At 45.5% G+C, this 25,622-nt stretch overlaps 1 protein-coding gene across 3 annotated transcripts in view; it reads left to right on the top strand.

Annotated features, from left to right (window-relative positions):
- ASZ1 (ankyrin repeat, SAM and basic leucine zipper domain containing 1) overlaps positions 1-25,622 on the top strand; it is an 850,966-nt gene that overhangs the window by 796,285 nt on the left and 29,059 nt on the right. For all 3 annotated transcript variants that reach the window (XM_069627941.1, XM_069627942.1, XM_069627943.1), the window contains one exon: positions 3,056-3,169. In XM_069627941.1, coding sequence (XP_069484042.1) covers positions 3,056-3,169 — 114 coding nt within the window. The remainder of the gene's footprint in view (positions 1-3,055; positions 3,170-25,622) is intronic.

The following is a 25,622-nucleotide window of genomic DNA, read 5'->3' as shown; positions in this document are numbered from 1 at the left end:
TTCTGTGGATGCCGCGTAAGTTCATCCGAGCAGGCTGAAGACCCATCCAACCCTGGGAGTACTCTGGTCAATCTGGAAGGAGGGGCCCACAACCGCTCACCTCACTTCATGGCCCTCCTCGATGTCCTCGCTGTGGGGTCACCTGCTCAAACTTGGGAGCAGGGGTTTCAGGAACGCTCAATCTTGGTCGGACGGGGGACTGGAATGGGCAGGGCAACTGTTCAAGGAGGGCGAGTTCCTTGACTACGAGGAGTTGTGTGGTTCTCGGGCGGGGGTCCCTCTGTTTTTGAATACCTGCGCCTAAAGGGTATTCTCAGTGACCAGACATGGGGCCAGAACCTGTGGAGACAGCTGACACCCTTCGAAAAGTTGTTAGACACGGCGACAACAAGGAAGGGGGCAGTGTCCAAGATGTACCAAATTCTGAATGCCGTAAACTTGGAGGGGAGGAGGGGATTTCACGAGTTTTGGAATGACTTGGCGGGAGAGCTTCTCACAGAGGACGCATGATCCAGGTTATTCAAAATAGCATTCCATGGGAACCTATTTACGACAGACTTGGAGCACAATTTCAAAATTTTGCAGGGATAGCACAGAGACCCGTTGAAACTATCAGATGTTCCCAGGAGTGTCTCCCAGATGCCCAAGAGGAGGTGGAAAAGTGGGAACAAGGGGTCACATGTGGTGGTTCTGGCCAAAGGTACGGAGGTTTTGGGAGAGTGTACAGGGGTGGATGGCGGAGGTCACAGACGACCTACTCCCACAAAACCCATTGAAGATGTTGGGCCTCCCACCGGAGGAAGCAGAAATACATAGGTACCCAAGAATGTGGGAATCAATGCTGCGGGCAGGAAGGGTGGCCCTAGTGCAGAGGTGGAAGAGCCCGGAGACCCCCTCTAAGGAAGATTGGCTGAAAAAGCTAAAGAACATGTTTCTCATGGACAAACTCACGGCCATGGTCAACAATGAGTCCAGCACCTTCCAAGCAAACTGGTACGGGATACATCAACCAGGAATGGAGATGGGATGCCCACTGATATTATGGGATCACTCTGGCGTGGGAAGGGTGGGGAGCACAAGGAACGCCACCCGAGGACAATGGGGCATCCACGGCCCGAGGGAAAGCGGACGCAACACAGGCAACACCGACGTGAATACAAAGTACAGCTCCCAGGCACCGAACGGATAAGTACCGAAGTAATGCTCCAGTGATTGTATTGTTTGATTGGACACTGATCGGGGGGAGGGTTGGAGTTGGGGCATGGGGATTGGAGGGAGAGGGGGTCCTGGGGTTTGATGGTGAAGTTAATTCAATTTTCACAACGTACCCGGTTTGTTGTATTGAAAAATGCTAATAAAGCCAAACTTTAAAAAAAATAAAGAAATGGGAAATAGAGATGTAAGAGAACAATGAAAGAAGGGTAGAATGTGAAGAAAATAACTAAGCAATATAATGGAATGATAGAATGGGAAGAAAGAACACATTAATAGAAAGATAGAATGGAAGAAAAAAGGTCATGCATAGAAGAAAAGAAAGAAGATAACAAAAAAGTAAAGTTAAGTAAAGAAATGGCCATGGGTAGAAAGGGAATGATTAGGGAGAGGGGAGTCTACCCGGCAGGGTCCTCTGGACACTGATGGAGGTGGGAGGGGGGCTTAAGAAGCCACACTCGGCGTATAGAATAATCCTGGGGTGTGGTGGAAAAACGGATCACCTGTAAGATAACTCCTGGCTTGATGTTCCAATAAAGCTTGCTGTGGCATTTGTGACTTCCACCTTTGGAAACTGGTCCTGCCTCTTTATTTCAGGGAATTCTCAAAAGGTCCTTCCAGGGAGGGTGAGGGAGAGCTGGTTGAGGGGAAGGTGCAGTATGATGAATGAGGTGGTGGGATGCCACAACCATGGGAGGCGCAGTTGTGGGCTGTCCCCGCTAAAGGGCCTGTCCGCTGGGCTCCTGTAAATTAAGTGCAGAACTCCGTTATTTTGTCCCTGATGGTCTGGGTGAGACCCGCCCACTACGGAAAGCATGAACTGCGCAGGTCTTGTAATGTCATGTCCCTCTCCTTCCATTGGCTCTCTGTGCGGCTGAGCTGGGACGCTGGGGTTTGCTTTCATGTGGGTGGATTACTAGATCTGCTCTGGTCCTGCGGATAGCGTGTGGCGCTGGAGGGCTGCTATCTCGTCTTCAGAGCTGCCTCTGACACAATTAGAAATGCACTGGCGAGATGTTTTAGCTTGGAGGCATGGCGTGAGACAGTGCCCCTGCAAAGATGCATGCTGGAACTGGGACCCCTTCAAACTAGGTCAGAACTTTACCCCTCTGGGCCTCCCACCCCTGGCTGAAAAGGGATCCCATCCGGTCACCAAACGTTTGTATTAAAGATTGCTGCGTGTCTGGAATGTTATAAAGTGAGCATGTTTTAATAACTTGGCTGCCTTGGTCTAATGAATAAATAGAAAAAGTGAGAGGGTTATATTACTGCATTGTGTCTACACGTGTAGAATGCTTTCATGCAGCCTGCATTTCAGATGTGTTGGGCCTTTTATTGTATTCGAGGTGCATCTTGTACTATGGGGCTGTAGACTTTAGAACCAATACTTTATCATCTCCGATTACATAAAGTTGCGTAACTATCGATTCCTGTGAATATATATCATTGGGTTTACTATTCCCACAATCATTAGCTCTGTAAAACATATGTAGACATGAATCAAACATTACCTTTGTTACTGTCTTCACCGTAAAATGAGCAGTGTGTTACCTCCTGTTCCCCCTGTACTTAGCGGGGCACTGTTTATCTGCTTATGTTTTAACTCTTTATTTCCAATTGAGGTTTTTTTCATGAACGTTTATGGCATCAAGAACATTTTATGAGGTTAGCAATGATGATGCTTTCGTGTGTTAGCTGACAAGTCTCTGTTCAGATTTTTCCAGCAGATTGGATCTCATTTGAGAGCATTAGTAGTAGCAGGGTTCACTGAGCCTTTCATAAATCTGCACCCAAGAGCATGTTACATGCAAGCGTCATAATTCCCCTTTTCCATGTCTGACAGCTAGTGCTGGAATGGGACGCTTCACAGAATTTCACCGCCGTGTCCGAAGACTTGGTGAGCAGTGTTGGAAACCTGGGCAGCGAGATCTGCAAGCTTCGAGACCTTCTCCACAAGGTAGGAGGGGTGTGGGTGGTGTTTGTAAACTGCCGCCATGGGAACACATGCATTCGGGGATTGTAAGCCTGGAAGTGTTTTAGTGCGGGAGGAGGCTTACAGGTGACACAAGTGACAGTGATGACAATGTCTGAAAGGAGGCCAAACAAGATGTGAGGTAGAAAAACTTTGACCACAAGCTTTATTGTAATACAAGCCATGGTGCAAAAGAAAACCATTTTTTGTACTAGGAAGGTGGTTAGCTCATATCAACATTCAGAGTTCTAGTTCATTATATTCAGAAACTATTCAGTGATACGCAAACAATTCATTTTAATTATAATATACAGATTTATAAAAAAAAAAGAGACAAAACAATTAGATTGTTTTTTATCTCAATTAATAGTCAATATAAAAATGTCTTAAAAAAAAGACGAATGACTTGTGACATCAAACCCTTACTCTCATATGGAGATTTTTCGTATTGAAGACTTTTGTTCAATCTAAAACTAAATCAGAGGCTTTTGCCATCTTGAAGTAGTTTGGGCCCTTTTAGTGGGTTTTTCTAAAATGTCCCTAGTGTTATACTAGGGTCAGGCGACTCGACATGTTTCAGTTCTCTAGGGTGGTTGCAGGAACTTTCTTCAGGAGAATGTCACTTTTAATAAACATCAATGTAGAAACAGTTATCAGTAAAGTTTCTTCTGTTAGTGAATCTATTTCACTCTTGTTGGAGGTACTCAATAACTGTATCTGCAAAATTAGCTGTGTCTGTTGATATGAAAAAACAGAGAAGAAAAGTAATAAGCAATTGTTGCTTGTTTACTTCATATTTTCATTATATAATTACTAGAGCCAGGGAATTTAATTACCTGGTCCAGTTAGTGGAGAAGGTCTGAGGACTTGTCCTATATTAGGCAGGGAGTCTCCTCAGTGCCGGTAGCTAGACTCTGAATCCAGCTAGGCCTGTAAAATGAATTTACGTAGACTTAACACCTTACTTGCTATTTGATCCACAGTCGTCTTCCGTGAATCTCTATTATATAAAAGGTTATGGGCTGTTATCAAACATACCTTATTTTAGAACACAGACTCTTTTGGTGGCTTTTTCTATGTTCACTCTGATTTAGATCGATGTCTACATCTATTGCTCTTGTAATAAATGGCGAAAAAATCACTCACTGGACTTTCTAAAAATCAAAAAAAAGAGTAGATTTTTTGGGCCAGAAATATACTTAATGCTAGTATCTTCACGTCTTCTATGAGTACTTCATGTTTAGGTTTTGCATTGAGCCCCTCGTGGGGAAATTATAACGCTCTGGCGTTCGCGGCCATGTAGATATTATTGTGTTTCTGAATAGGTTGTCAGCCGCTTTATTTTTCTGTTAGCTCTAAATGGGATAGAGTAGAGCTAAGGAGTTTCAATATTACACCTCGCATTTTGTGTAACTTTTTTATTTAAATTGATATAACATTCAAGAGTGTCGATTATACATGTCCACTCGTACATAAAGGCGTGAATACGCCCTATCCGTTATTAGACTTCTATGTGTATGGATTACAGAGATGACAATTGTAAACTCAGATATTTCTGATAAGGTCTTAATTGGTAGCGTGTTAGTAGTTTGTATAAAGCTTATCGTCACGGGTTGCCTCTCACTTTGCGAGTTGAACGGACTCCAATCTCGTGTGAAATCTCTTCCGTTCATATCATTACGTGGTTTAGTTTTTATAATGGCACCATCTTGGATGAGGATTAGTTAATTCAAAGATGGTCCTATTCTTATGTTAATGAATTCTCTTAACACACACTGACCACGATCCAGTGCCAACATCTTTCATTCTTTGGTGCATCGAGGTATCCTTAACTAGAAATTTCTTCGAATTCCAAGGAACTTACTATCAACAAATAGAGGGCACTGCAATGGGGGAAACTATGGCCCCAAGTGTAGCTAATTTGTATGTTGACTTTTTCGAGAAAAGGTTCATCTATACCCCTCATCCATATATGACCAATGTAGTGTCATGGGTGAGATTTATCGATGACATCATAGTTGGCAAGGCACTGAGATTGAGGCTACTAATTTTCTCACTTGGCTGAATTTTTTACGTTTAAATAGAAAGAGCAGCCAGATAGAGGCCTATGAGAAAGAAGCTAGGGACTAACCAAAAAAACTGAATTTTTTGAAAAATCGGATATTCAACTAGACTGCCCCCTTTTTGCGTATTGAAAGTCCACCACTATTGTGAACAGAGTAAGCGGGAGCAAACCCAAAAGTAAATCAACTCGAATTGACACTCTTATAAATACATGGGATATGAGTCCTATTAAGGGTCACCATCCTTGTGGTAATTGCTCTGTGTGAAAACAAACAAAAAAATCTAAAGAAATAGAAATCGGATTAAATACACAATGGCAACAAAATAATTTCTTGAATTGTAACTCAGAGTATGTCATATACATGATCACATGTCCTTGCCAATTGAGATACACAGGTAAAACTATAAGAAAAGTAAAAATGAGAATTATAGAGCACAGAAGCTGTATAAGAAACAATACAGTTCAAGCTCCAATGGTCAAGCACTTCATAGAAGCCAATCACACTAGTGATGATTTCTCCTGGACTGTTCTACTAACTCTAAAAGGGAATGATGTAAACAAAAAGATGCTCCTGGAAAAAGAACTAAGACTTATTTTTCTTACCAAAAGCGATGTAAACGGGATGAATGAAGCCATAGAATGGCATAAAATATAAATGGATATCTGTCATATAATATTTAGAACATACTTTCTTATAATTTATTAGAGTTCTATTGGTTACTTTTGCTAACTCTGATTTGATGAGTTACGTTGGTTCTAGATACCTTAAGGGGCATTGTATGTACCAGAAATATGGTCCCCCATAAAATAGATGGCTTCGTATATGTAAACCAAAGCGGAGGGAAGGATCTGAGCCATTTTGAAAAATAGTTGAGAGGTTTTCTTAAATAATAGATTTCTTGATAATGGAAAAACATATTTGTAAAGGGCTCATACAACAAGAATACTATTAAGCCTCTATAAGTATTCCAATAAAGGTCTAAATTCCAATAGAGCCATATGCCTACTGGGTTAGGAACTCGAGTACTCCACAACAATAAGAAATCATAAACATAGAAATAGGACCATCTTTGAATTAACTAATCCTCATCCAAGATGGCGCCATTATAAAAACTAAACGCGTAGTGATACGAACGGAAGAGATTTCACATGAGATTGGAGTCTGTTCAACTCGCCAAGTGAGAGGCAACCCGCGACGGTAAGCTTTATACAAACTAATAATACACTACCAATTAAGACCTTATCAGAAATATCTGTGTTTACAATCGTCATCTCTGTAATCTATACACACAGAAGTCTAAGAACGGATATGTACGAGTGGTCATGTATAATTGACACTCTTGAACTCTCTACCTATTTAAATAAAAATGAGTTAGACAAAATGTGAGGTGTAATATTTAAACTCCTTATCTCTACTCTATCCCGTTTAGAGCTAACAGAAAAATAAAGCGGCTGACAATTTATGCAGAAACACAATAATATCTACATGGCCGCGAACGCCGGAGCGTTATAATTTCCCCACGAGGGGCTCAATGCAAAACCTATTTAAGGTGAGTGGCCGCGAGCATTCTAAACATCAAGAACTCATGGAAGACGTGAAGATACTAGCATTAAGTATATTTCTAGCCCTAAAAATCTACTCTTTTATTTTTTATTTTTAGAAAGTCCAGTGAGTGATTTTGTCGCCATTTATTACAAGAGCAATAGATGTAGACATCGATCTAAATCAGAGTGAACCTAGAAAAAGCCACCAAAAGAGTCTGTGTTCTAAAATAAGGTTTGTTTGACAACAGCCCAAAACCTTTTATATGATTGAGATTCACGGAAGACGACTGTGGATCAAATAGCAAGTAAGGTGTTAAGTCTACGTAAATTCATTTTACAGGCCTAGCTGGATTCAGAAGAGTCTAGCAACCGGCACTGAGGAGACTCCCTGCCTAATATAGGACAAGTCCTCAGACCTTCTCCACTGACTGGACCAGGTAATTAAATTCCCTGGCTCTAGTAATTATATAATGAAAATATAAAGTAAACAAGCAACAATAGCTTATTACTTTTCTTCTCTGTTTTTTCATATCAACAGGCACAGCTAATTTTGCAGATACAGTTGTTGAGTACCTCCAACAAGAGTGAAATAGATTCACTAAGAGAAGAAACTTTACTAATAACTGTTTCTACGTTGATGTTTATTAAAAGTGACATTTTCCTGAAGAAAGTTCCTGCAACCGCCCTAGAGAACTGAAACATGTCGAGTCGCCTGACCCTAGTATAAAACTAGGGACATTTTAGAAAAACCCACTAAAAGGGCCCAAACTACTTCAAGATGGCAAAAGCCTCTGATTTAGTTTTAGACTGAACAAAAGTCTTCAGTACGAAAAATCTACCCATGAGAGTAAGGGTTTGATGTCACAAGTCATTTGTCTGTTTTTTTTTAGACATATTTTGATATTGACTATTAAGTGCGATAAGAAACAATCTAATTGTTTTCCACTAGATGTCGGCCTATGCACAGCATGTGAATCTAAGCAGATACAAGCATCAGAAATACGATTACGGTGAGTAATGTATCCCATATTATTATTAAAATGAATTGTTTACATATCACTGAATATAATGAACTAGAACTGTGAATGTTGATATGAGCTAACTACCTTCCTAATACAAAAAGTTTGAATTACTCAATATAAGGTAGAGCTACCACCTAGGTGGATACATTGGGTTTCCCATTATAAAGTATCTTGCAAAAGAAAACTAACCATAAAAAACATCGTAAGCAAAATAACACAAATATATTTTGGGGAAGAGAGGGATCAGGTGAGCGGGGGCCCTACTCCCACGTAGGGCGAACTCGAGGCTGATCCCTGACACCACCCTTAGGGGGTGCTGCCCGACAGCCCCTCAGGTCCCCCAAAAGCCAGGGTCCAAAAGTTATCTCTGGTAAGGATGTCCATGCCTTCAATGGACAGGTGGACCCCGTCGCTGCAGAACAAGGCCTTGTTGTGCATGGTGATCCCGTGCCTTATAAATTTCAAACCTGAGAATAAGCAAAAGTTGGCCAATGCTTTGTTTAGTTTGCGCCTAGAAATATCCATGGCCTTGTTGGACTCTGCACCTTGCCAGTGTTGGCGCGAAATTATTTCAGACATTAGGACTTTTGTTTCTCTTAACATGTGTGCAATGGATCTGAAGGAGGTGCAGATTTCGGTCAGGAGTGGCTTCCTGCCCATGGATGGCAAGTCATTGCCACCAAGGTGGATGATCAGGAAATCCGGGGGCAGGGGAGGTGACCCCCAGCAGGCCGGCCAGCTTGTCGTGGAGGTGCCCCCAGCTCATGCTGGATTTGCCCCACCAGTAAGTGATGGTATCTTGGAAATGCATGCCTTCCTGGGTTTCCTCGAGCCATCTGCTGGCTCTGGTGATGAATGAATGACCCACGATCCAGGCAGTTTGTAGCGGAGGGTTCCCTGTGTGTAAAAGAGAGGGGAAATCTGTTAAATTAAGTAATTTCTCATGTATTTCTTGTATGCCCCAGATTTCCAGCCTCCTATCCCCTTTATTGCTTTTTCTTGCAGCCTCCCATCCAAGCGGATCCTAAATGAGTGGAATCCAAAATCTGTTGGGTTCCATCCTATTGCTATTATCGTCTTTTTGAGCACAGACCTCAACTGAAATCTGCGGAGGGCAGACCCATTTTTGTGTGTAAAAAGTTGGCCGCCCAGGCCGGGGCGTTTGCTGAGAAAGGTCCTGGTGTTGCAGATGGGGCAGTACTCTGCCTTTGCCCAATTGGTCAGTTTTGGATCTGTTGAGTTTAACTGCCATTGACTCTTTGCCCAGGTTGATGTCAGCTACATCCAGCCCTTCCTCAGAACCTGTGTTCTTGGATGCAATTTCGCTGATCCTGAAAGCCCCAAAGTAATTGAGCATAAAGGCTGCCTTAAATAAGGTAGTTTCGTATGAATGGTTGCATACTTTATGCGGGGTGTCTAAAAGGGTTTTTAATTTAGCAAAATTAAGAGGGCGCCTGGTGTCTCTTTTTACCCCTTCCAGTTTGGACCAAACTTTAAGCGCATACCTTATCAATGTGCTGTGTGTGGGATCAGTGGCCCGCCACTCTAGTGTAGTAGGATACTGCTGCCAAATGGGAGAACGCCCATGCCTTCTATTTGTTCTGTTTGAAGGCCCATTCCATGAAGTCATTGAAGTGGCTCTCCTGGATGTCTCTGATGTTGGTGACTTTTGTAATGTTGCCAAAGTCTGTCAGGCACTTACTGTACATTTTAGCCGTTATTTGGGCTAGTGCCTTTTTGGCCAGGTCCCTTAAGATCCCCTTGGGCTCACCTGTTAATATGTGGTTCAGGGATTTGGTCCCCGTCGTACCTTTGCCTTGGGGGTGGGTGTGAGCAGGGGTTTTCCTCGGGGGCCTTGTTTAAGGGGATGGTGTGGTCTGCCTTGTTTTATTCCAAGATGGTCCACACCTCCTCTGGAACAGCTGTCATCTTTGCTTCTGCCTGGGGATTTAGCGCCCTGAAAGTGTGGAACTGAAAACGGGACAGTGCGTCAGCGGCCTTGTTTTCCTTGCGTGCAATGTGCCGTTCAATTTTACAATGTTGTACTTCAGACAGATTTTTGTAATTTCTCTTAACACTTTCAATACCAGAGAGCAAGATGCAGCACCTTTGTTTAGCACGTGTACCACGTCCATATATTCTGACCATGTGACCAACTCTGTATTAATCAGCATGTCCTCCCATATGTAGAGTGCCATCCATATGGGCAACATCTCTAGCAAGGTAATGTTTCTGGTCCATCCCCAATCATGTCAACCATGAGGCCAGTGGCCAGCACACCACTTCTTTAGAAAACATATTCCAAAGCCTTTGCTTTCTGACGCATCAGTGAACAGGGCCCTTTTTCCTCCATCAGTTATGGGCTTGCGCCATATCACTTTCCCATTAAAGTTGCTAAGGAATGACTCCCATATAGCTAAGTCTGGTGCTATCTCTTTGCCCAATCTAATGTGGTGGTTCCGCTTGGTTACCGTCCTCATTCTTAGCTCTAGGCTCCTGTGGAAAACCCGGCCTTGCTGCATGATTCTAGTTACAAAATAGAACTTCCGCGCTAGAGACTACATTTCTTTAAGGTTTGCCTTGTCCTTTCCTGTCATTTTCTTTATTGCCCTTCGCAAGTCCTCTATTTTATCTTTGGGTATGCAGCATTCTCCCTTGGAAGAATCCATCTCAATCCCAAGGAAAGAAAGGGTGTTGGTAGGCCCCACCATCTTCTCTGCTGCCAATGGGACCCCTAATGCCTTCATGATTTAGCAAAATGTTTGGATAGAGGCGCTGCACAATGTGGACCCTTCTGGGCGAGTAAAGAAAAAAATCATCCAAATAATGCACTATTCTTGCCCTGGGCATGGTTTTTTGCAGTGTCCACTGTAAAAATTAACTGAATGTTCGAAATATGCACAAGCAATGGCACAGCCCATGCATGGGGAGGCATTTATTAAAATAGAATGTATCCTCAAAGTGGTAGCAAAGCCACTTGTATGCACTCTCATGGACAGGCAACAACCTAAATGCTGACTTGATGTCTCCTTTTGCCATGAGCACGTGCCTCCCCGACAATCTCACTAAATCCACAGCATCTTGGAAGCTGCTCACTTTCAGACCAACTACACAATTCACTTTGAGTCATGGCTGTCGGCTAGGTGTGAGAGTAGGAATCTGCCAATGTGTGTGTGTCTCACCAAGAGTTGCCATGAATGCTGCAAACTGTTTAAGGATTCCTAATGATGATTTTAATTTTTTTTTTAAAGCTATTTTATTAGTCTTTTATTTGCTTTCCAAATATCATTTTTAGAACATTAAACATGTTTTTATGAAGGTTAGCATTTTTCTAAAGTCGCATTGTATATACATCGGTGCTCTTGGGGTACGTATAGATTCAGCTTTTGTAAAACTGTGCGCACTTGCCGATTTCAAACAGATATTTTTCTACTGGAGAATAGTATAAGCTTGCCAACATTGCATTGCCTCAAGGTATGATGACATAATTACATCAAAGGAGGCTATATTTAATACTAGACTTGGCTCCTTTTACCGCAGTCGTACCCCCAGAAATCCCACCCAAGAAATATATTCCATAGCTATCATTCTAGTTGGACTCACCTGACCTAAAATACAGCACTGTACAAATAATTCAGGCCAATTAGAGCTAAAAGCTATGGGATTAAAACCCATTAGTAATTTATGGATGTAGGCTCAGCCAGTATGAAGACAATGTTCTTCTGTTTGCCAAGCGTCTAGGAATTCTGGCCAGCACAAAGACCAATTCCTTGGTTGCATTGTGTAATTCCCATTTCTCCAAGGAATACTCTTGCTAGCCTCATTGCTTACTTAAATGATATATGTCATCATTCACACATACATGCACACTATGTACATATTCCACATCCACCTCCCCTCCCCCTTTTTCTTAATTTATAAAATACCTGTAAAACCCTTCAGGGATCCTCTCCGTCCCTCCTGCTCATTTAACATTTACATGCGCCCCTTGTCTTGGCTGATAGACAAATGCTTTCTTCAATCTCAGGGACATAGGAGTGACACTAAGATCTAACACAGACTCTGTGAGGGTCCCTGGAGCCAGTTCACAGATTGCATCAAGCATACCCAACACTGGAGAAAGGAGCTACCCGGGGGTATCTTTGCCATCAGCACTATTCCATTCAAGGGGCTACCATGTCTCTGTGATCCTCTGTAGTCCTTTGAAAAAGCCAGAAATTGATATTCTCATTGACAGATTTGTTTTTTTTACACTGCACACTCTGTAGGCCAATACTATGGTAGAGTGTCCATCACCAGTTCAATACGCTCAAGAAAGTGTTCCTACCTCTTCGATCTGACCACTGTCTACAACATGCCTGTTCTCTCACTCTATCCAGACTAGTTTACGGAAACTTAGTGTACATATGTTTGCCAAAGTAAATAATCCAGAAAAATGTTGGAGGGCATTGAAGCAACCACAGGCATGCATTTCGCGCTTGATATAACTCAAATATAAATAAATCTAGAACTGGATGTTCTTCAATAGTCTCTCTTTGAATAAGGACAACACTGAAATATGATTTGTTGATCACTCTGGCCCTGCCATTCACTAGACCAGGCCTCCTAGGCAACCTCCCTATTCGAAGGGATTGTGTCCTCCGACGTATTCCTTATCTTTGATAGATCATCTCCAGCTTGCTGGCCTCGGAATTTTATTTTCAGTAGAGGGCGCTGCGCGTCGACGTCCCTCGAGCCGATGTCCCTCGACGGCCTCCGTATCGGTGATGACGTTACCACGCGTATAAATAGACTCGCGCAGCGTCCGTTGCTCAGTTCCATTTTTCCGCGCTTCGTGGGGCCTCGGAATATCGTTGCTCAGTTCTTCAGTCAATATATCGATATATTCCTGAATACCGACTCGTACTCGATGGCTTCCTCACCCGAACCAACGACTCCACGGTCCGGCTTCAAAAAATGTCGAGACTGTGGAAAGAAAATGTAGTTGACGGATCCTCACAGGATCTGTTTGTGGTGCTTGGGAATCGAGCACCATTGTTCGGGGTGCGAGGACTGTATGTCCATGACGGCGAAAGCCTTCAAGGAGCGTAAGGGGAAGCTCGAGAGCGGTAAGGCAGTTAAAACCTCTTCGAAAGTTTCCTCGGCGGAGTCGAGACATTCGTCTCCTCGCCATCATAAAAGACACGCTCGTTCGAGATCTCGAAGAAGTTCCTATCACTCTTCGAGATCCAAGCATTCAAAACCGAAGATCCCCTTCCTCGTCTTCGTCTTCCGTTTCCCCAAAAAGGGACTCCTGTCCTACAAAACATAGCTCTCAGGCTGAGTGGGAGGAATGCAGGACAAAGATGCTAAGCGTCTTCGAGAAAGCGGCCTCGACCCCCTCGAAGACTGCTGAGGGTGATACCCTGGGTGAAAGACCAGAAAAATCAAAAAGCCGCGAGTCGCAGTATCTGGCGAAAGAAGCCACTCGAGAGCGTCATGAACCCTCGAGTAAAGGCAGAGTTGCGTCTTCGACGCCGTCGTTGAAGATCCCATCGACTCATAGATTTATCGAAGGGTTCTTCGACGCACAGGTCAGTCGAGTCGACGCCGAGAAAGGACAAACCCAAGGCCACCTCACCGCCAGTGGCCATATCCAGAGCCTCGAGCACGAGAATGTCGTTGACGACCTTGAGTAGAATCCCGATACTCTCGAGTTCATCGAGGCCTCTACCACCTTTCTCGACGCCTTTTTCGATTGCTTCGAAGCCTTTAACGTCTTCGTCGAAGACGTCGACGTTTTCTTAGCCAATCATGACAAATCTGGCTCCTTCTGCTCTGGAAATGGGATTTATACCATTTTCAAGACCTGACCAATCCAGGGTCTTATATTCATTTATGAAGAAGGAGAGGATTCAGATCAGGAAAGGCCTTTTGAGTTGCAGGGATCTACAACTCCTGCAATAGAGGAGTTTACCTCTGAGGAAGGTAGGTTGAAAGACCTCCATGAATCCCTACAGGAAGCAAGTGGGTGGGACACTTCCCCAGAAGTGGAATTTGCCACACCAGACCCAGGGGAACATGCTGAAACCCCTTATAGAACCTTGATGGCAAGGATAATAGTTTATGGGATGGTCCACATCCTCACCTGCTTTTCAGCAAGACGACCTCACAGATATCTCGGTCAAAGGTCCACAGGAGGATCCTGTAGTGCCATTTCATGCGGCATTACAAAGGAGAATATTGGCAAACTGGGAAACACCTGATGTGATCCCGGTAGTTAACAAGAAACTATCAGCTAAATATCGGGTGTCTTCTGCTGACCCTGAATATTTATCCAAACACCCAACTCCGGAGAGTCTGGTTGTTCAGGCAGCTACTTCAGCAGGCAGTAAATCGGCTTACGCTACTGTTCCACAGGACAGGGATGATAATAGATATGACTCTATGGCCAAAAAAGTCTTTTCCGCATGTAGCATGGCGTTGAAATCCATCAATGCTACTTGTACGCTCGCAAGGTTCAGCCACACACTTTGGGAGTGTGCTTCATCAGCGGCTGACTGCCTCCCGGAGGGAGAAGAAAGGGAAGTGTTTCTCAACATCATTAAGGATGGTAAGGATGCAATGTGCGAATCCCTTCAGACTGGCATCGATTCTGCTGACAGCCATGGTGGCAAGTACAACAACCAGGAGATTTGCTTGGTTGCAAAAGTCTGGTATTGCTCCAGATGTGCAAAGCAGACTCTTGAATATGCCCTTTGACGGCTCTTCTTTGTTTGGTAAGAAGGCGGACGACAGTTTAGAAAAACTACAAACATCAAAGGCAGCGGCAAAATCCTTAGGAGCTGCAATCCGTCAGACACCATATCGATCCTCAGGAACCTCTTGGAGAGGTAAGTCCTTTCGCTTCTATTCCGCATTCGGAAAGGGCAGAGGACAGCCGGTTCAAAGGGGTCAGAAGAAATTCACCCGAGGTGGACGGGGTAAAAACACAAAAGCCGCAGCAGGTGCCTCTTTACCCTCGGCATCTGCATCAGCCGCCTCCAAACCGCTCTGAGGACTCTCTTCACAAAACACCAGTAGGGGGCAGACTAACTCAACATCTGACAGAATGGCAGGCTATTACGTCAGATGCTTGTGCATTGGAGACAGTTGCCCAAGGTTACTGCCTACCTTTCCTACGCATCCCTCAGATTCATCCACCAGGGAACAGCTCTCTGAAAGTTCCAGATCCGCTCCTCTTGCAGGAAATTGTAGATCTGCTAGAGAAAGGTGCCATAGAACCGGTACCTGTAGCGGAGAGGAACAAGGGCTGGTACTCCCCCCTACTTTCTCATACCGAAGAAAGACGGAGGACTGAGACCTATCTTGGACTTACGAGAATTGAACAAGTTTCTCAGGAAGGACAAGTTCAAGATGGCAACTCTCTCGGATCCTTCAGGCCCTCCAGCTCCAGGACTGGCTGGTATCTCTGGACCTCCAGGATGCTTATTTCCATTTGCCAATCCATCTCAAACACAGGAAATACCTGAGGTTCGCAATTGGCGGCTCTCATTATCAATTTCGAGTTCTGCCATTTGGGCTGACCTCCGCCCCAAGGGTCTTCACCAAGCTAATGTTGGTAGTGGCTGCAAGTCTAAGGACGGAAGGGATCCACGTCTACCCCTACCTGGACGATTGGCTAATCAGAGCTGTATCTTCGGAACAAGCTCAGATCCAGCTAGATTATGTCTGCCACTTCCTTCACAAGCTGGGCTTCTCCCTCAATTTAAAGAAGTCACAGATGATACCATCACAGAGACTCCAGTTCATTGGAGCGGTCCTGGACACTTCCCTGGGAAAAGCCTCGCCACAAGAGGTGAGGGCTCAAGATATTCTGCAGATGGTCACAAAGTTTCAAAATGCCCAACGTCTCCCAGCCTTCGACTTTTTGAGGTTGCTAGGCCTCATGGCATCCTGCATCTTCCTTGTGCCAGAGGCTCGCCTGAGAATGAGATCTCTTCAGTGGGCACTGAGAACTCAGTGGTCGCAATTCTCAGGGAGAATGACAGACCTCCTTCAGATTCCAGACAAGGTGGCTCGAGACCTTCAGTGGTGGGCCTGCCAGAAAAACATCTTGAAGGGGGAACTGTTTTGGCAACCATGGCCGGAGATAACAGTCACAGATGCCTCACTCACGGGGTGGGGAGCCCATACCAACAACTTGACCATCAGCAGTCGTTGGTCTCCATCGGAATCCAGACTACATATCAACCTGTTAGAGCGATCAGACTAGCGCTGAAAGCTTTTCTGCCATCAGTACAGGGGAGAAATGTCCTGATAATGACGGACAACATGGTGGCCATGCACTACCTCAACAAAAGAGGAGGCGTAGGTTCACTACCACTGTGCAGAGAGGCAATGAAGCTCTGGTTTTGGGCAATTCGGGAAGGAATCTCTCTATCGGCAGTCCATCTAGCCGGAGAGAAGAATTTGACAGCGGACGCTCTGAGCAGGCAGAGTACAGTCTCCCACGAATGGGAGCTAGCTCAGGAAGTCCTTCAAGAGATCTTTGCCCTTTGGGGAACCCCTCAGGTGGATCTGTTCGCCACAAGCACCAACAGGAAGTGCGATCTGTTCTGTTCAAGGGAATTTCCCCCGAGAGGAGCTCTGGGAGACGCGTTCGTAGTGGACTGGGAGTTTCCACTCCTGTATGCGTTTCCACCAGTCCCTGTCATTCCTCAAATGATCAGGAGGTTGAGAAGATTCCGAAGACCATGATCCTAATTGCCCCGGATTGGGCCAGGAGAACGTGGTACCTGGACCTTCTAGACTTGTCCATCTGCCCTCCAATTCGACTTCCACTCAGAGAGAATCTGCTCTCACAGAAGGGAGGTCAGGTTCTCCATCCAGACATCAAAACCCTCAACCTTCACGCTTGGCTTCTGAAAGGCTGAGGTACAAGGATTGGGACCTCCCTGATGACGTTATGGAGGTGTTGCTTTTGGCAAGAAGGCCAGCAACAAAATCATTATACCGCTGCCGTTGGAACAAGTTTTGCAGCTGGTGTAGAGAAGAGAATATCGACCCCTTTTCATGTGATACACCAACTGTGTTATCCTTTCTACTCTACTTGGCAAATTCAGGCCTCCAAGTTGGCACTATCAAGGGCTATCTCGCAGCGCTATCGATCTTCAAGCGCACTGCGGAGGAACCTTCGTATTTCAAATTACCCTTAGTAATACAATTTCTAAAGGGATTAACTAATGTCTACCCTCCAAGATCTTTCCAGGTTCCTTTATGGGACTTAAATTTAGTCTTAAATTTCCTGATGGGTACTCCTTTTGAACCACTCCACTCTTGTTCGCTAAGATTTCTCACCCTTAAAACTGTCTTATTAGTGACTTTAACATCTGCTAGAAGGGTAAGGGAATTACAAGCTCTATCTTGTAAACCCCCTCATACAATTTTCCATAAAGACAAGGTTGTCCTACAGGTGAAGCCTAATTTCCTCCCAAAGGTGGTTTCTGAATTTCACATCACTCAGAAAATTAACTTACCTTCATTCTATCCGCCTCCCCATCCGGGGAAAGAGGAAGAAAGGCTACATAGGCTGGACCCAAGGCGGGCTTTAAGCTTTTACATCAGTAGACTTGCTAGGATTAGACAAGCAGACCAACTGTTCGTGGGTTATTCAGGGCACAAGTTGGGACTACGATAACAAATAAACCATTTCCCGATGGATTATTTTGGCCATTCTGGAATGTTACAATCTGGCAGGAAAAGAGCCTCCTCAAAATCTTAGGGCTCATTCATCCAGGGGTATCGAAGCCTCCTCGGCCCTCCAAAGAGGGGTTCCGGTTCGAGACATATGTGCGGCTGCCACATGGTCGTCCGCACATATCTTCACAAGATTTTACAACCTGGATTCCTCCTCTAGTCAAGAGACTAGGTTTGGTAAAGCCATATTACATTCAGTTCATTCCTAAAAGGAAACATGGAGTTTTACTCCCACCTCCAATTGCACACCACTGCTATGGGAGTCTATCAAAGATAAGGAATACGTCGGAGGACACAATCCCTTCGAAGAACAAGTTACTTCTTACCTTGTAACGTTCTTTCAATGGGATGTTCCTCCGACGTATTCCTTATCCCATCCATCCCCGCAGTAATACTTCCCTTGTGGTTGCAGCTTACGCTCCTTCAAGGTCAATAACCAATTCATGTACAACACCTATTAATGTCAAAACGGAACTGAGCAACGGACGCTGCGCAAGTCTATTTATACGCATGGTGACGTCGGTGCCGATACGGAGGTCGTCGAGGGACATCGGCTCGAGGGACGGCGACGCGCAGCGCCCTCTACTGAAAAAAAAATTCCGAGGCCAGCAAGCTGGAGATGATCTATCAAAGATGAGGAATACGTCGGAGGAACATCCCATCGAAAGAACGTTACAAGGTAAGAAGTAACTTGTTCGTCTAGTTGATTAAGCCAAGAATCCAGACTTCATCTTCTACTCGCTATCCTCATGCATTCCCCTAGTGCTGATTGTTGCTTCTCCCTGTTAGAAGTACTTGGCTTGCAAAGTATGAAATACACAGTCAAAAACTGTTTTCCATTCCGGTCTCGAATTAAATAATGAGCTCACGATCTTTATTCACCGCTGAGTCTTCTTTGCTGTTTTTACTTCCCCACATAGGGTTCTAGAGACATAGAGGGGGCCCCAGGAATCCCCCTCTATACCACCAGCGGCGCAAAGACTGCATAGAAGGCAGTTGTCTCATCCCCTCGGGCCTCTGGCCTTAATCCTCTTCCTTTGACTTAATCACACCAAACACTTGTTGGGATGAACTTCAACGTTCCACCCACGAGAGAAAGCATAAATTAAGAAAACCCAATATTATAAAGTGGGCATCTTTCAATAACACAAGTCTGAAACTACACCAAATGCAGGAGGCCCAGATTGCAAGCAGATCACACCGTCATTCGCGCCATATCCCTTCACTGACAGATAAACATTAAACAGCAAGAGACATACATATACACTCAGAGGCTGGATGTGCAAAATGATGACAAACACGTCTAGCCAGTAACTACACATTTAGAATCAATGCAACACACACCCCCAAGGGATGGGGAGCATTTCTCAGAAACCTTCCCTCTGTCCCTCCTCACCTTAGTCTTCAGGTGAACTTTCCGACACTTCTGTCTTCTTCGTTCTTCTGCTGGTTTTGGACTTTCTGGTCTTCTTTTCTTTCCTCTCGAAGAGATAAGGGTGATCTCCTGATAGATTACGTTGAGATGCATAGTGCGGCTCAACGTAGTCTCTCGACTCCTCGTGTATAGTGAATGCAATTCGTCGACTCAGTATGTGATGTTTGTCACCACACCTAATGAATGGACTATGTCCTCAGTTACCACACAGACTCGTAGACAGGGTAGTGCCTGAATAGGCAAGGCCCACACACAATCTGTAAATTCCCACTTGGCAGTGCTGTGTTGGCATTTACATATGTTAATGTCTCTGTGGTGGGCTCAACTACATTACCTCCACGCCCCACTTGTTCGACATTGGCTAGGCCTCTGTTATCACAGTTTCTTTTTTCCACACATTGTTCGGAAAAAATCAAATTTTATTTCGAAAACTGCGTCCTAATTTCAGGGCCTGAACTGTCGGGACTCAAACACGGCAAGGACTGCAACTCAAAACTGCCCCTGAAAGACCCACACAAAATGTGTGTTGTGTCTAGGAGTGGAGCATGACACCAAGCAATATGGTCCCTGTGAATTCATAAAACTGAAGGTGGTGAGGGAACACTCAGCTAAACTGGCGCTAGGGAGGCCCCTGTCAAAACTGCAGGCAAGATCGGCTGCAAACACTTTGGGCCCAGACACCTAGGGACCTACCCCTGAGAAGGATAGGGAAAGTAGGAGTCTCAAGAAATCTAAGTAGTGGTCACACTCACGCACTGAGTCCCTTCACTCCTCCTTCTCTTTCCTCGCACAAGAAAAAGAAGGCCAGATACAGACGCGTCTCTGACTCGCCGCAGGGTAAGGGGTATTTTTCTACTGTTCGGCACTGACCGCCGAAAAAGGTCCCACGCCCTCAGTTAGAGAAAAACCTGCATCGGCTCTGTCTTCGATGGCGCCGGTTAGGACGAAATCCCTCTCTCTGCAGATCATCCACAGGACTGATGCTACAAGCCGGAGTCCATTTTGGATTCTTCGAATTCATGCCATCGATTTTCCATGAGAAAGGGGCGGGATGGAGTCCCTGGTAGGGACTGCATGGACCCACTGCCTGATTTCATAGCTTACCAGGCAGGTCTAATTGAGTTGGCGGAGGGTCTGCTTGATGTGAGCAGTCTGGACACCCCCCCACCAACACCCCCCCTTTGATGTTTTATTGATTTATTTTATTTGTGTATTTATAGCGCACACGATGAAGCAAAAAGAGTTTATAGATGCCACAAGGCAAGGGGGGGGTGGATATAAACAACAGTAACGGTCCTACTAGACATTGTGAAATTTGGATCATGCAAGTGCAGATACAAGAAATGAAGGAGGGTAGAGGAGTGCTCGGTGGGATTCTCGGGGGGCAGAGGATCACCATCTAAGTGCAGGGGAGTGTGCCCGTCCCAACCAGGCTGGTCACAGTCAGGACCTTGGAGGGCAGTGTTGGTAAGGGGGTGCTGGTGAAGACTGGTAAAGAAGGAGCCTGCTGCTCTGTTTGACTCATAAATGAACCAGGCTGCCAGTCACAGTGGCAGGAGGCGGGCCATTAACAAGGGAGGGGGAGCGGGAAGGAGTTAGAGAAGAGCAGGGTCTTGAGAAGCTTCTGGAACTTAAGGATGTCCGGCTCAAATCTTGAGAGGGGCAGGGAGGTCATTCTAGAGAGAGGCACATGTCGAAGAGAGGGATCTACCCCCCACTCTCTGTTTGGAGAAAAGTCTGATCTGCAGAGCTGCAGCAAGTGTTACCGTACCTGCATCCAAATGTTCATCACCGCAAGATGGTTGTCCCCCTCAGTGCTCCCATCGAAACTGCTCCAACAGTATGAGCTAACAAATATATTTGACAAGGGACCACAATCTGAAAGGGCTTTGCCGTTCAACGCGGCCATATCAGACCCAGACATGCGCTTTTAGCACTTCCCATGCTCAATGCTGAGCTGACAAAAAAGAATAAGCCTGCAAGGGTCAATCTTCCATTCCTGATGGTGCCCACGAGCCCCAATGGACTGGTAGTGCATGCTGCGACCGTGAATTACAGGCCTTGAACCTTCACATCCAACCTCCTTACAGATAGGGAATAGAAGATTATTAATTATTCTCATCATCATTGAACTTTATTTTGGCTATGATGCCATAAAAGTTTGACAAGCACGCAATTCAACAGTGTACAAATAAGAAAACATCACACATAATTTTCCCATGGGAGTACAGAAGAGGTAATAACAGTGTTCAATGAGAGATAGGCCTATTATCACTTAGCAAAGACATAAAAGCTGTGTTCAAACCAACTATCTACGTTAGAGCAGAAATGCTGGATAGTGTCAATGGACCGTGAATCTTGATGGACTTAACAATCGATCCTCTCTTGAGGGCCTACTCCCAAGCGGGGCAGCATTTGCTCATGTGAGCACAGACCATTGGGCGATACTGTCACAGGATGAGTGACTGAGTACCATTGTAGATTTTGAAAAGGGGCCAGATGGTTCATTAAGGTGTAATATACCCTCAACTAGATCGGAGTACATGATATCCATTCTGATGGAGTCATACATATTAGATCGCTCCGACCGAGACCTAATACAACTTATAAGGTGATCCTGGTTGACAAATATGCATCCCCTCCCCACCCAAATACAGTGCAGACATTTATTTCAAAGTGCTTCTCTGGGCTCTGGTAATTCGAAGCAAGCCTAGGGACCTTATAGAGGTAAAGTGACTTCCCTGCCCGTGAAAACAACGGCCTACTATTGTTGGCAGTTAGTCTATCAAAAGCGTGACCCAGCTGGGTTATTGTCCTTATTGTCCTTGCTGGTTTCATAATTGCCCTGGGTACCCTGGGTAAATTCAGGCTCAGAGGGTGCAGCAATGAAGACTGGAGGGGGCAGTGGCTGGTCCTGTTGTGGGTATGGCTATTTTGATCCTGCTTGGGTAATGCCTCCACTCCCAGTAGGCCTGTTGCGAAATGGGTATTTATTTTAAGCCTATTTGAAAGGCCTCCATCTCTGTGGTTGGTGACCATGTCGTCAGGGCCGATGTCAGGTACAGGCAGACCCTCCTTCATTTGAGTCTTTGTGGCCCCTTTTTCAGGGCCCTGACCAATCGAAGGCCCCTCCTTGCTTGTACCACTGCCCACAAGGTCAATCAGATGGAGAACCAGATTCTTGAGTTGGAAAACTTCAACCAAAACAATGCTACACTAGCAAATGCACGGCACAGGGCCCCTCTCATCCAGATGGGTTGGTATACTGTTGACAACTCTCTCGCAGGTAGGGGGAAAACACTGTCTTTTGGCTGATAGCAGATCACCTATAGTCCCCACAAGAGCCACCTGTGGCCCCGAACCTACGATTCCTTTGTGCACCTGCCCAAATGATTCATTGGCCTCCCCAGGCCCTTTAGAACATCTATACAGCCGTGTAGCTATGTGTTTAGCAGAGTGAGGGGCTTCATCAGAGGCAGGCTTTTTGGGCGTATATTTTCCCCTAACACGGTAGACAGAATTATGGGAGCCAGAACATGGCTGTATGGTTGGCGAGGTGCAAGGTCCGGAATGGTAGGGATTACAGGCATTGTATAGTTGGTGACGTCGAACTTTCCAGGCTCATGGACAAGATAAGAAGTAATCACACACCATACATCCATTCTTGAAGGGACAACCAAAGATGTTAACAATGACAAAGGACCCATGTCATCATTTATTTGGCGTAGGCTCGGGCTTCCATCATTTCCAGCTTTGCCGAGTTCAGTGGGATCATTGATGTCAGAAGTGTCTTTGGCAAGTGATCTCCTCCCCCATGGGTCCACACTAGTTGGAAGGGAATTTGGGGACCAAACAAACCCAGAAAATTATTACTTTCGGTAATTAAAGAATGAGCTTCACCAAAAGGTCTCTTTCATTGGTTATGCTCGGCTCTTTAATATGTGTTGGCAGTTGATCTTGTGCTGGAGGTTTAAAGGAAAGGTTCGCCCCAAAAATTTTATTTCAAAAATAGATAGGCAATATAAAAAAAAACGATTGCCATTTTTTTTTTTTTCGAAGTCCCTATGTAAAATTCTGAGCAATTCAAGCTCAAAGATAGCACATGGGGGCATCCAATTTGTGAAATGGATGCCCGCAGCTGTGCTCGCTTTGGCTTTTGCGGCACTAATGAAGGAAAAGCCAGCCAGCTGTAGTAAACAAAAGCTACCACTGGGTGGCTTTTCCTTCATTGGTGCTGTACGCGGAGGATGGGGACCGGAGACTACAGGCAGAAAAGCTGCAGCTGCATCTCGGTAAGTGCTATTTTTTTAATAAAAATAAACACTAGCTGCGTTTTTTTTTCTAAGTTTTCCAGGCTGGAGGAGCCGGGAAAACTTAGAAATAAAACCGCAGCTTTAAAAACGTTGTATTTGTTTGCGGTAGCTTTTGAAGCAACCGCAAACATAAATACAACGTTATTGTGTTTGAAAACGCTGCGGTTTTTCTTTCTAAGTTTCTCAGGCTCCTCCAGCTCGGAGGAGCCTGAGAAACTCGGAAAGAAAAACTGCAGCGTTTTCAAACACAACCGCGTTGTGTTTCTGCCTGCCGTGGCTATCACTTTGGGTCTCCGGTACTCCCCCAGGAGAGCACCGGAGACCCAAAGTGAAAGCAAAGGCAGGCAGAAACACAACACGGTTGTGTTTACATGCCGCAGTGTTTCTGCCTAAATCTGCTTTTCCATTTGGGGATTTAGGGCTCCCCACGGGGAGCCTTAGAGCCCCAAATGGGAAAGCAGATTTAGGCAGAAACACAACGCGGATGTGTTTGAAAACGCTGCGGTTTTTCTTTCTAAGTTTCTCCGGCTCGGAGGAGCCTGAGAAACTCAAAAAGAAAAACCGCAGCGTTTTCAAACACAACTGCATTGTGTTTCTGCCTGCCGTGGCTATCACTTTGGGTCTCCGGTGCTCCCCTGGGAGAGCACCGGAGACCCAAAGTGAAAGCAAAGGCAGGCAGAAACACAACACGGTTGTGTTTACATGCCGCAGTGTTTCTGCCTAAATCTGCTTTCCCATTTGGGGCTCTAGGGCTCCCAGTGGGGAGCCCAAGAGCCCCAAATGGGAAAGCAGATTTAGGCAGAAACACTACGCAGTTGTTTTCCGCAATGCTAAATGCTGCAGTGTTTCTGCCTCGTACTCACTGGTCCAGCAGCAGGCTACGGTAAGTGAAGCGGTGCTTGTCATCACCTGCGACGCCCAGGAGTCCCTCACTGGCTCCTGCCGTTCCTGGAGCGTGTCTGTTTGCACAGAGGCTTCCTTCTTCCTTGGTGAGCTGCCTGGCTCCACCACGCCTGCCTCGGGTTTTTGGTTCGTCGAGCCTCGCAGAGAGGTGCAGCTTTCGTTCGCCAACAGCAGTCTTTAGTTGCCAAATGGGAAAGCAGATTTAGGCAGAATCACAACGCGGTTTTGTTTGAAAACGCTGCGGTTTGATTAGGAGATTCTGTCTTACAGGTGGCCAGGACACAGCCATCGCTATTGGATCCAGTTTCTAGGGGGTGGACCAGTAGGAGAGGATCACCTTGATGAGGGGTCTTCGGGGAGGGAAAGTGGGACACAGAGGGTTGAGACGTGGTATCCCTGTCCATGTAACCCCTTTTCCCCATCCTACCCTGTAGGATATTTAGAAGCTCAAACCTCCCCCCCCCCCAGCCTCCCTTCCCACACAAACACTTTATTAAACTGTAACAAACAATAGACTAACACCAGAGCCGCTTACCTGACATGTCCCAACACACGGGTCAGGCAGAGTCAGGCAATTGACAATACCCACCACACCGGATGGCCCTTTACCTTCCCCACAGGGATAAGAGGCGGAGCTCGAAAGCACACTTCGAGCAAGGCCAAATGCACAAAGACTGATATGTCTGGGATATTTCTCCTCTGTGAAATATAGTGAGCTAAAGAATCTGGGTAAGACTCTTGCAACCAGGACTAAGGTCTGGCAGAGAGACTTTCAGTACGCCCCGCTTGTTTTTTGCAAATGCACAAGGAGACAGCTATACCATGGTAGTAGTTCAAGTGAAGGAGAAAGGCGGCGAGATGACGAAGGGGGAACTGCTGTTGCCCTTTTCAACTTGGAACTGCAAAGCCTCTGAAAGAAAAATCATAAGACCAGGAGTTACAGCTGGTGTGCGGAGCAGATGATAACGGTGCATGGGGGCCAACTGCATTGCTAAAGCAGGCCGGCTACCTTGGTACTATCCTTGACTCCAGAGATCAGAGAAGCCAACATGTTCAGCACAGCCGGTGAGTCGGAGGAAGCTGATAGCAAACCAAACTGCGTTGAGCCCAAGGTTGCGAATAACATTTTGAACGCAAGAAGACAGCACGTGTGTGTATGTTTGAACTGTTAAGGAATCCCAGACACGGGCCAGCTGCAGAGTGGCCAGGCGCTGTAGGAGTGCTCATTCAAAGGACTCTCACTGGCCCCTTTTTTTGTTTGTTGAAACTGAGAAGACCAGAAGGCCCCAGGAAAGAAGTATCAGATTGGTCCAACAAGGGTCACGTCAAATCCCTTGTACAATCAAAAGTCTCTGACCTATTGCCAGGAGAAAGCTAGGGGGAGGGTTTTGACCTGTGTAGGAAGGCAAGTGTGAAC

This window comes from Ambystoma mexicanum, chromosome 12 (genome assembly GCF_040938575.1).
Source record: "Ambystoma mexicanum isolate Mex_15411 chromosome 12, UKY_AmexF1_1, whole genome shotgun sequence".
Lineage (NCBI taxonomy): Eukaryota > Metazoa > Chordata > Amphibia > Caudata > Ambystomatidae > Ambystoma > Ambystoma mexicanum.
This window is presented reverse-complemented; position numbering and strand designations above follow the sequence as displayed.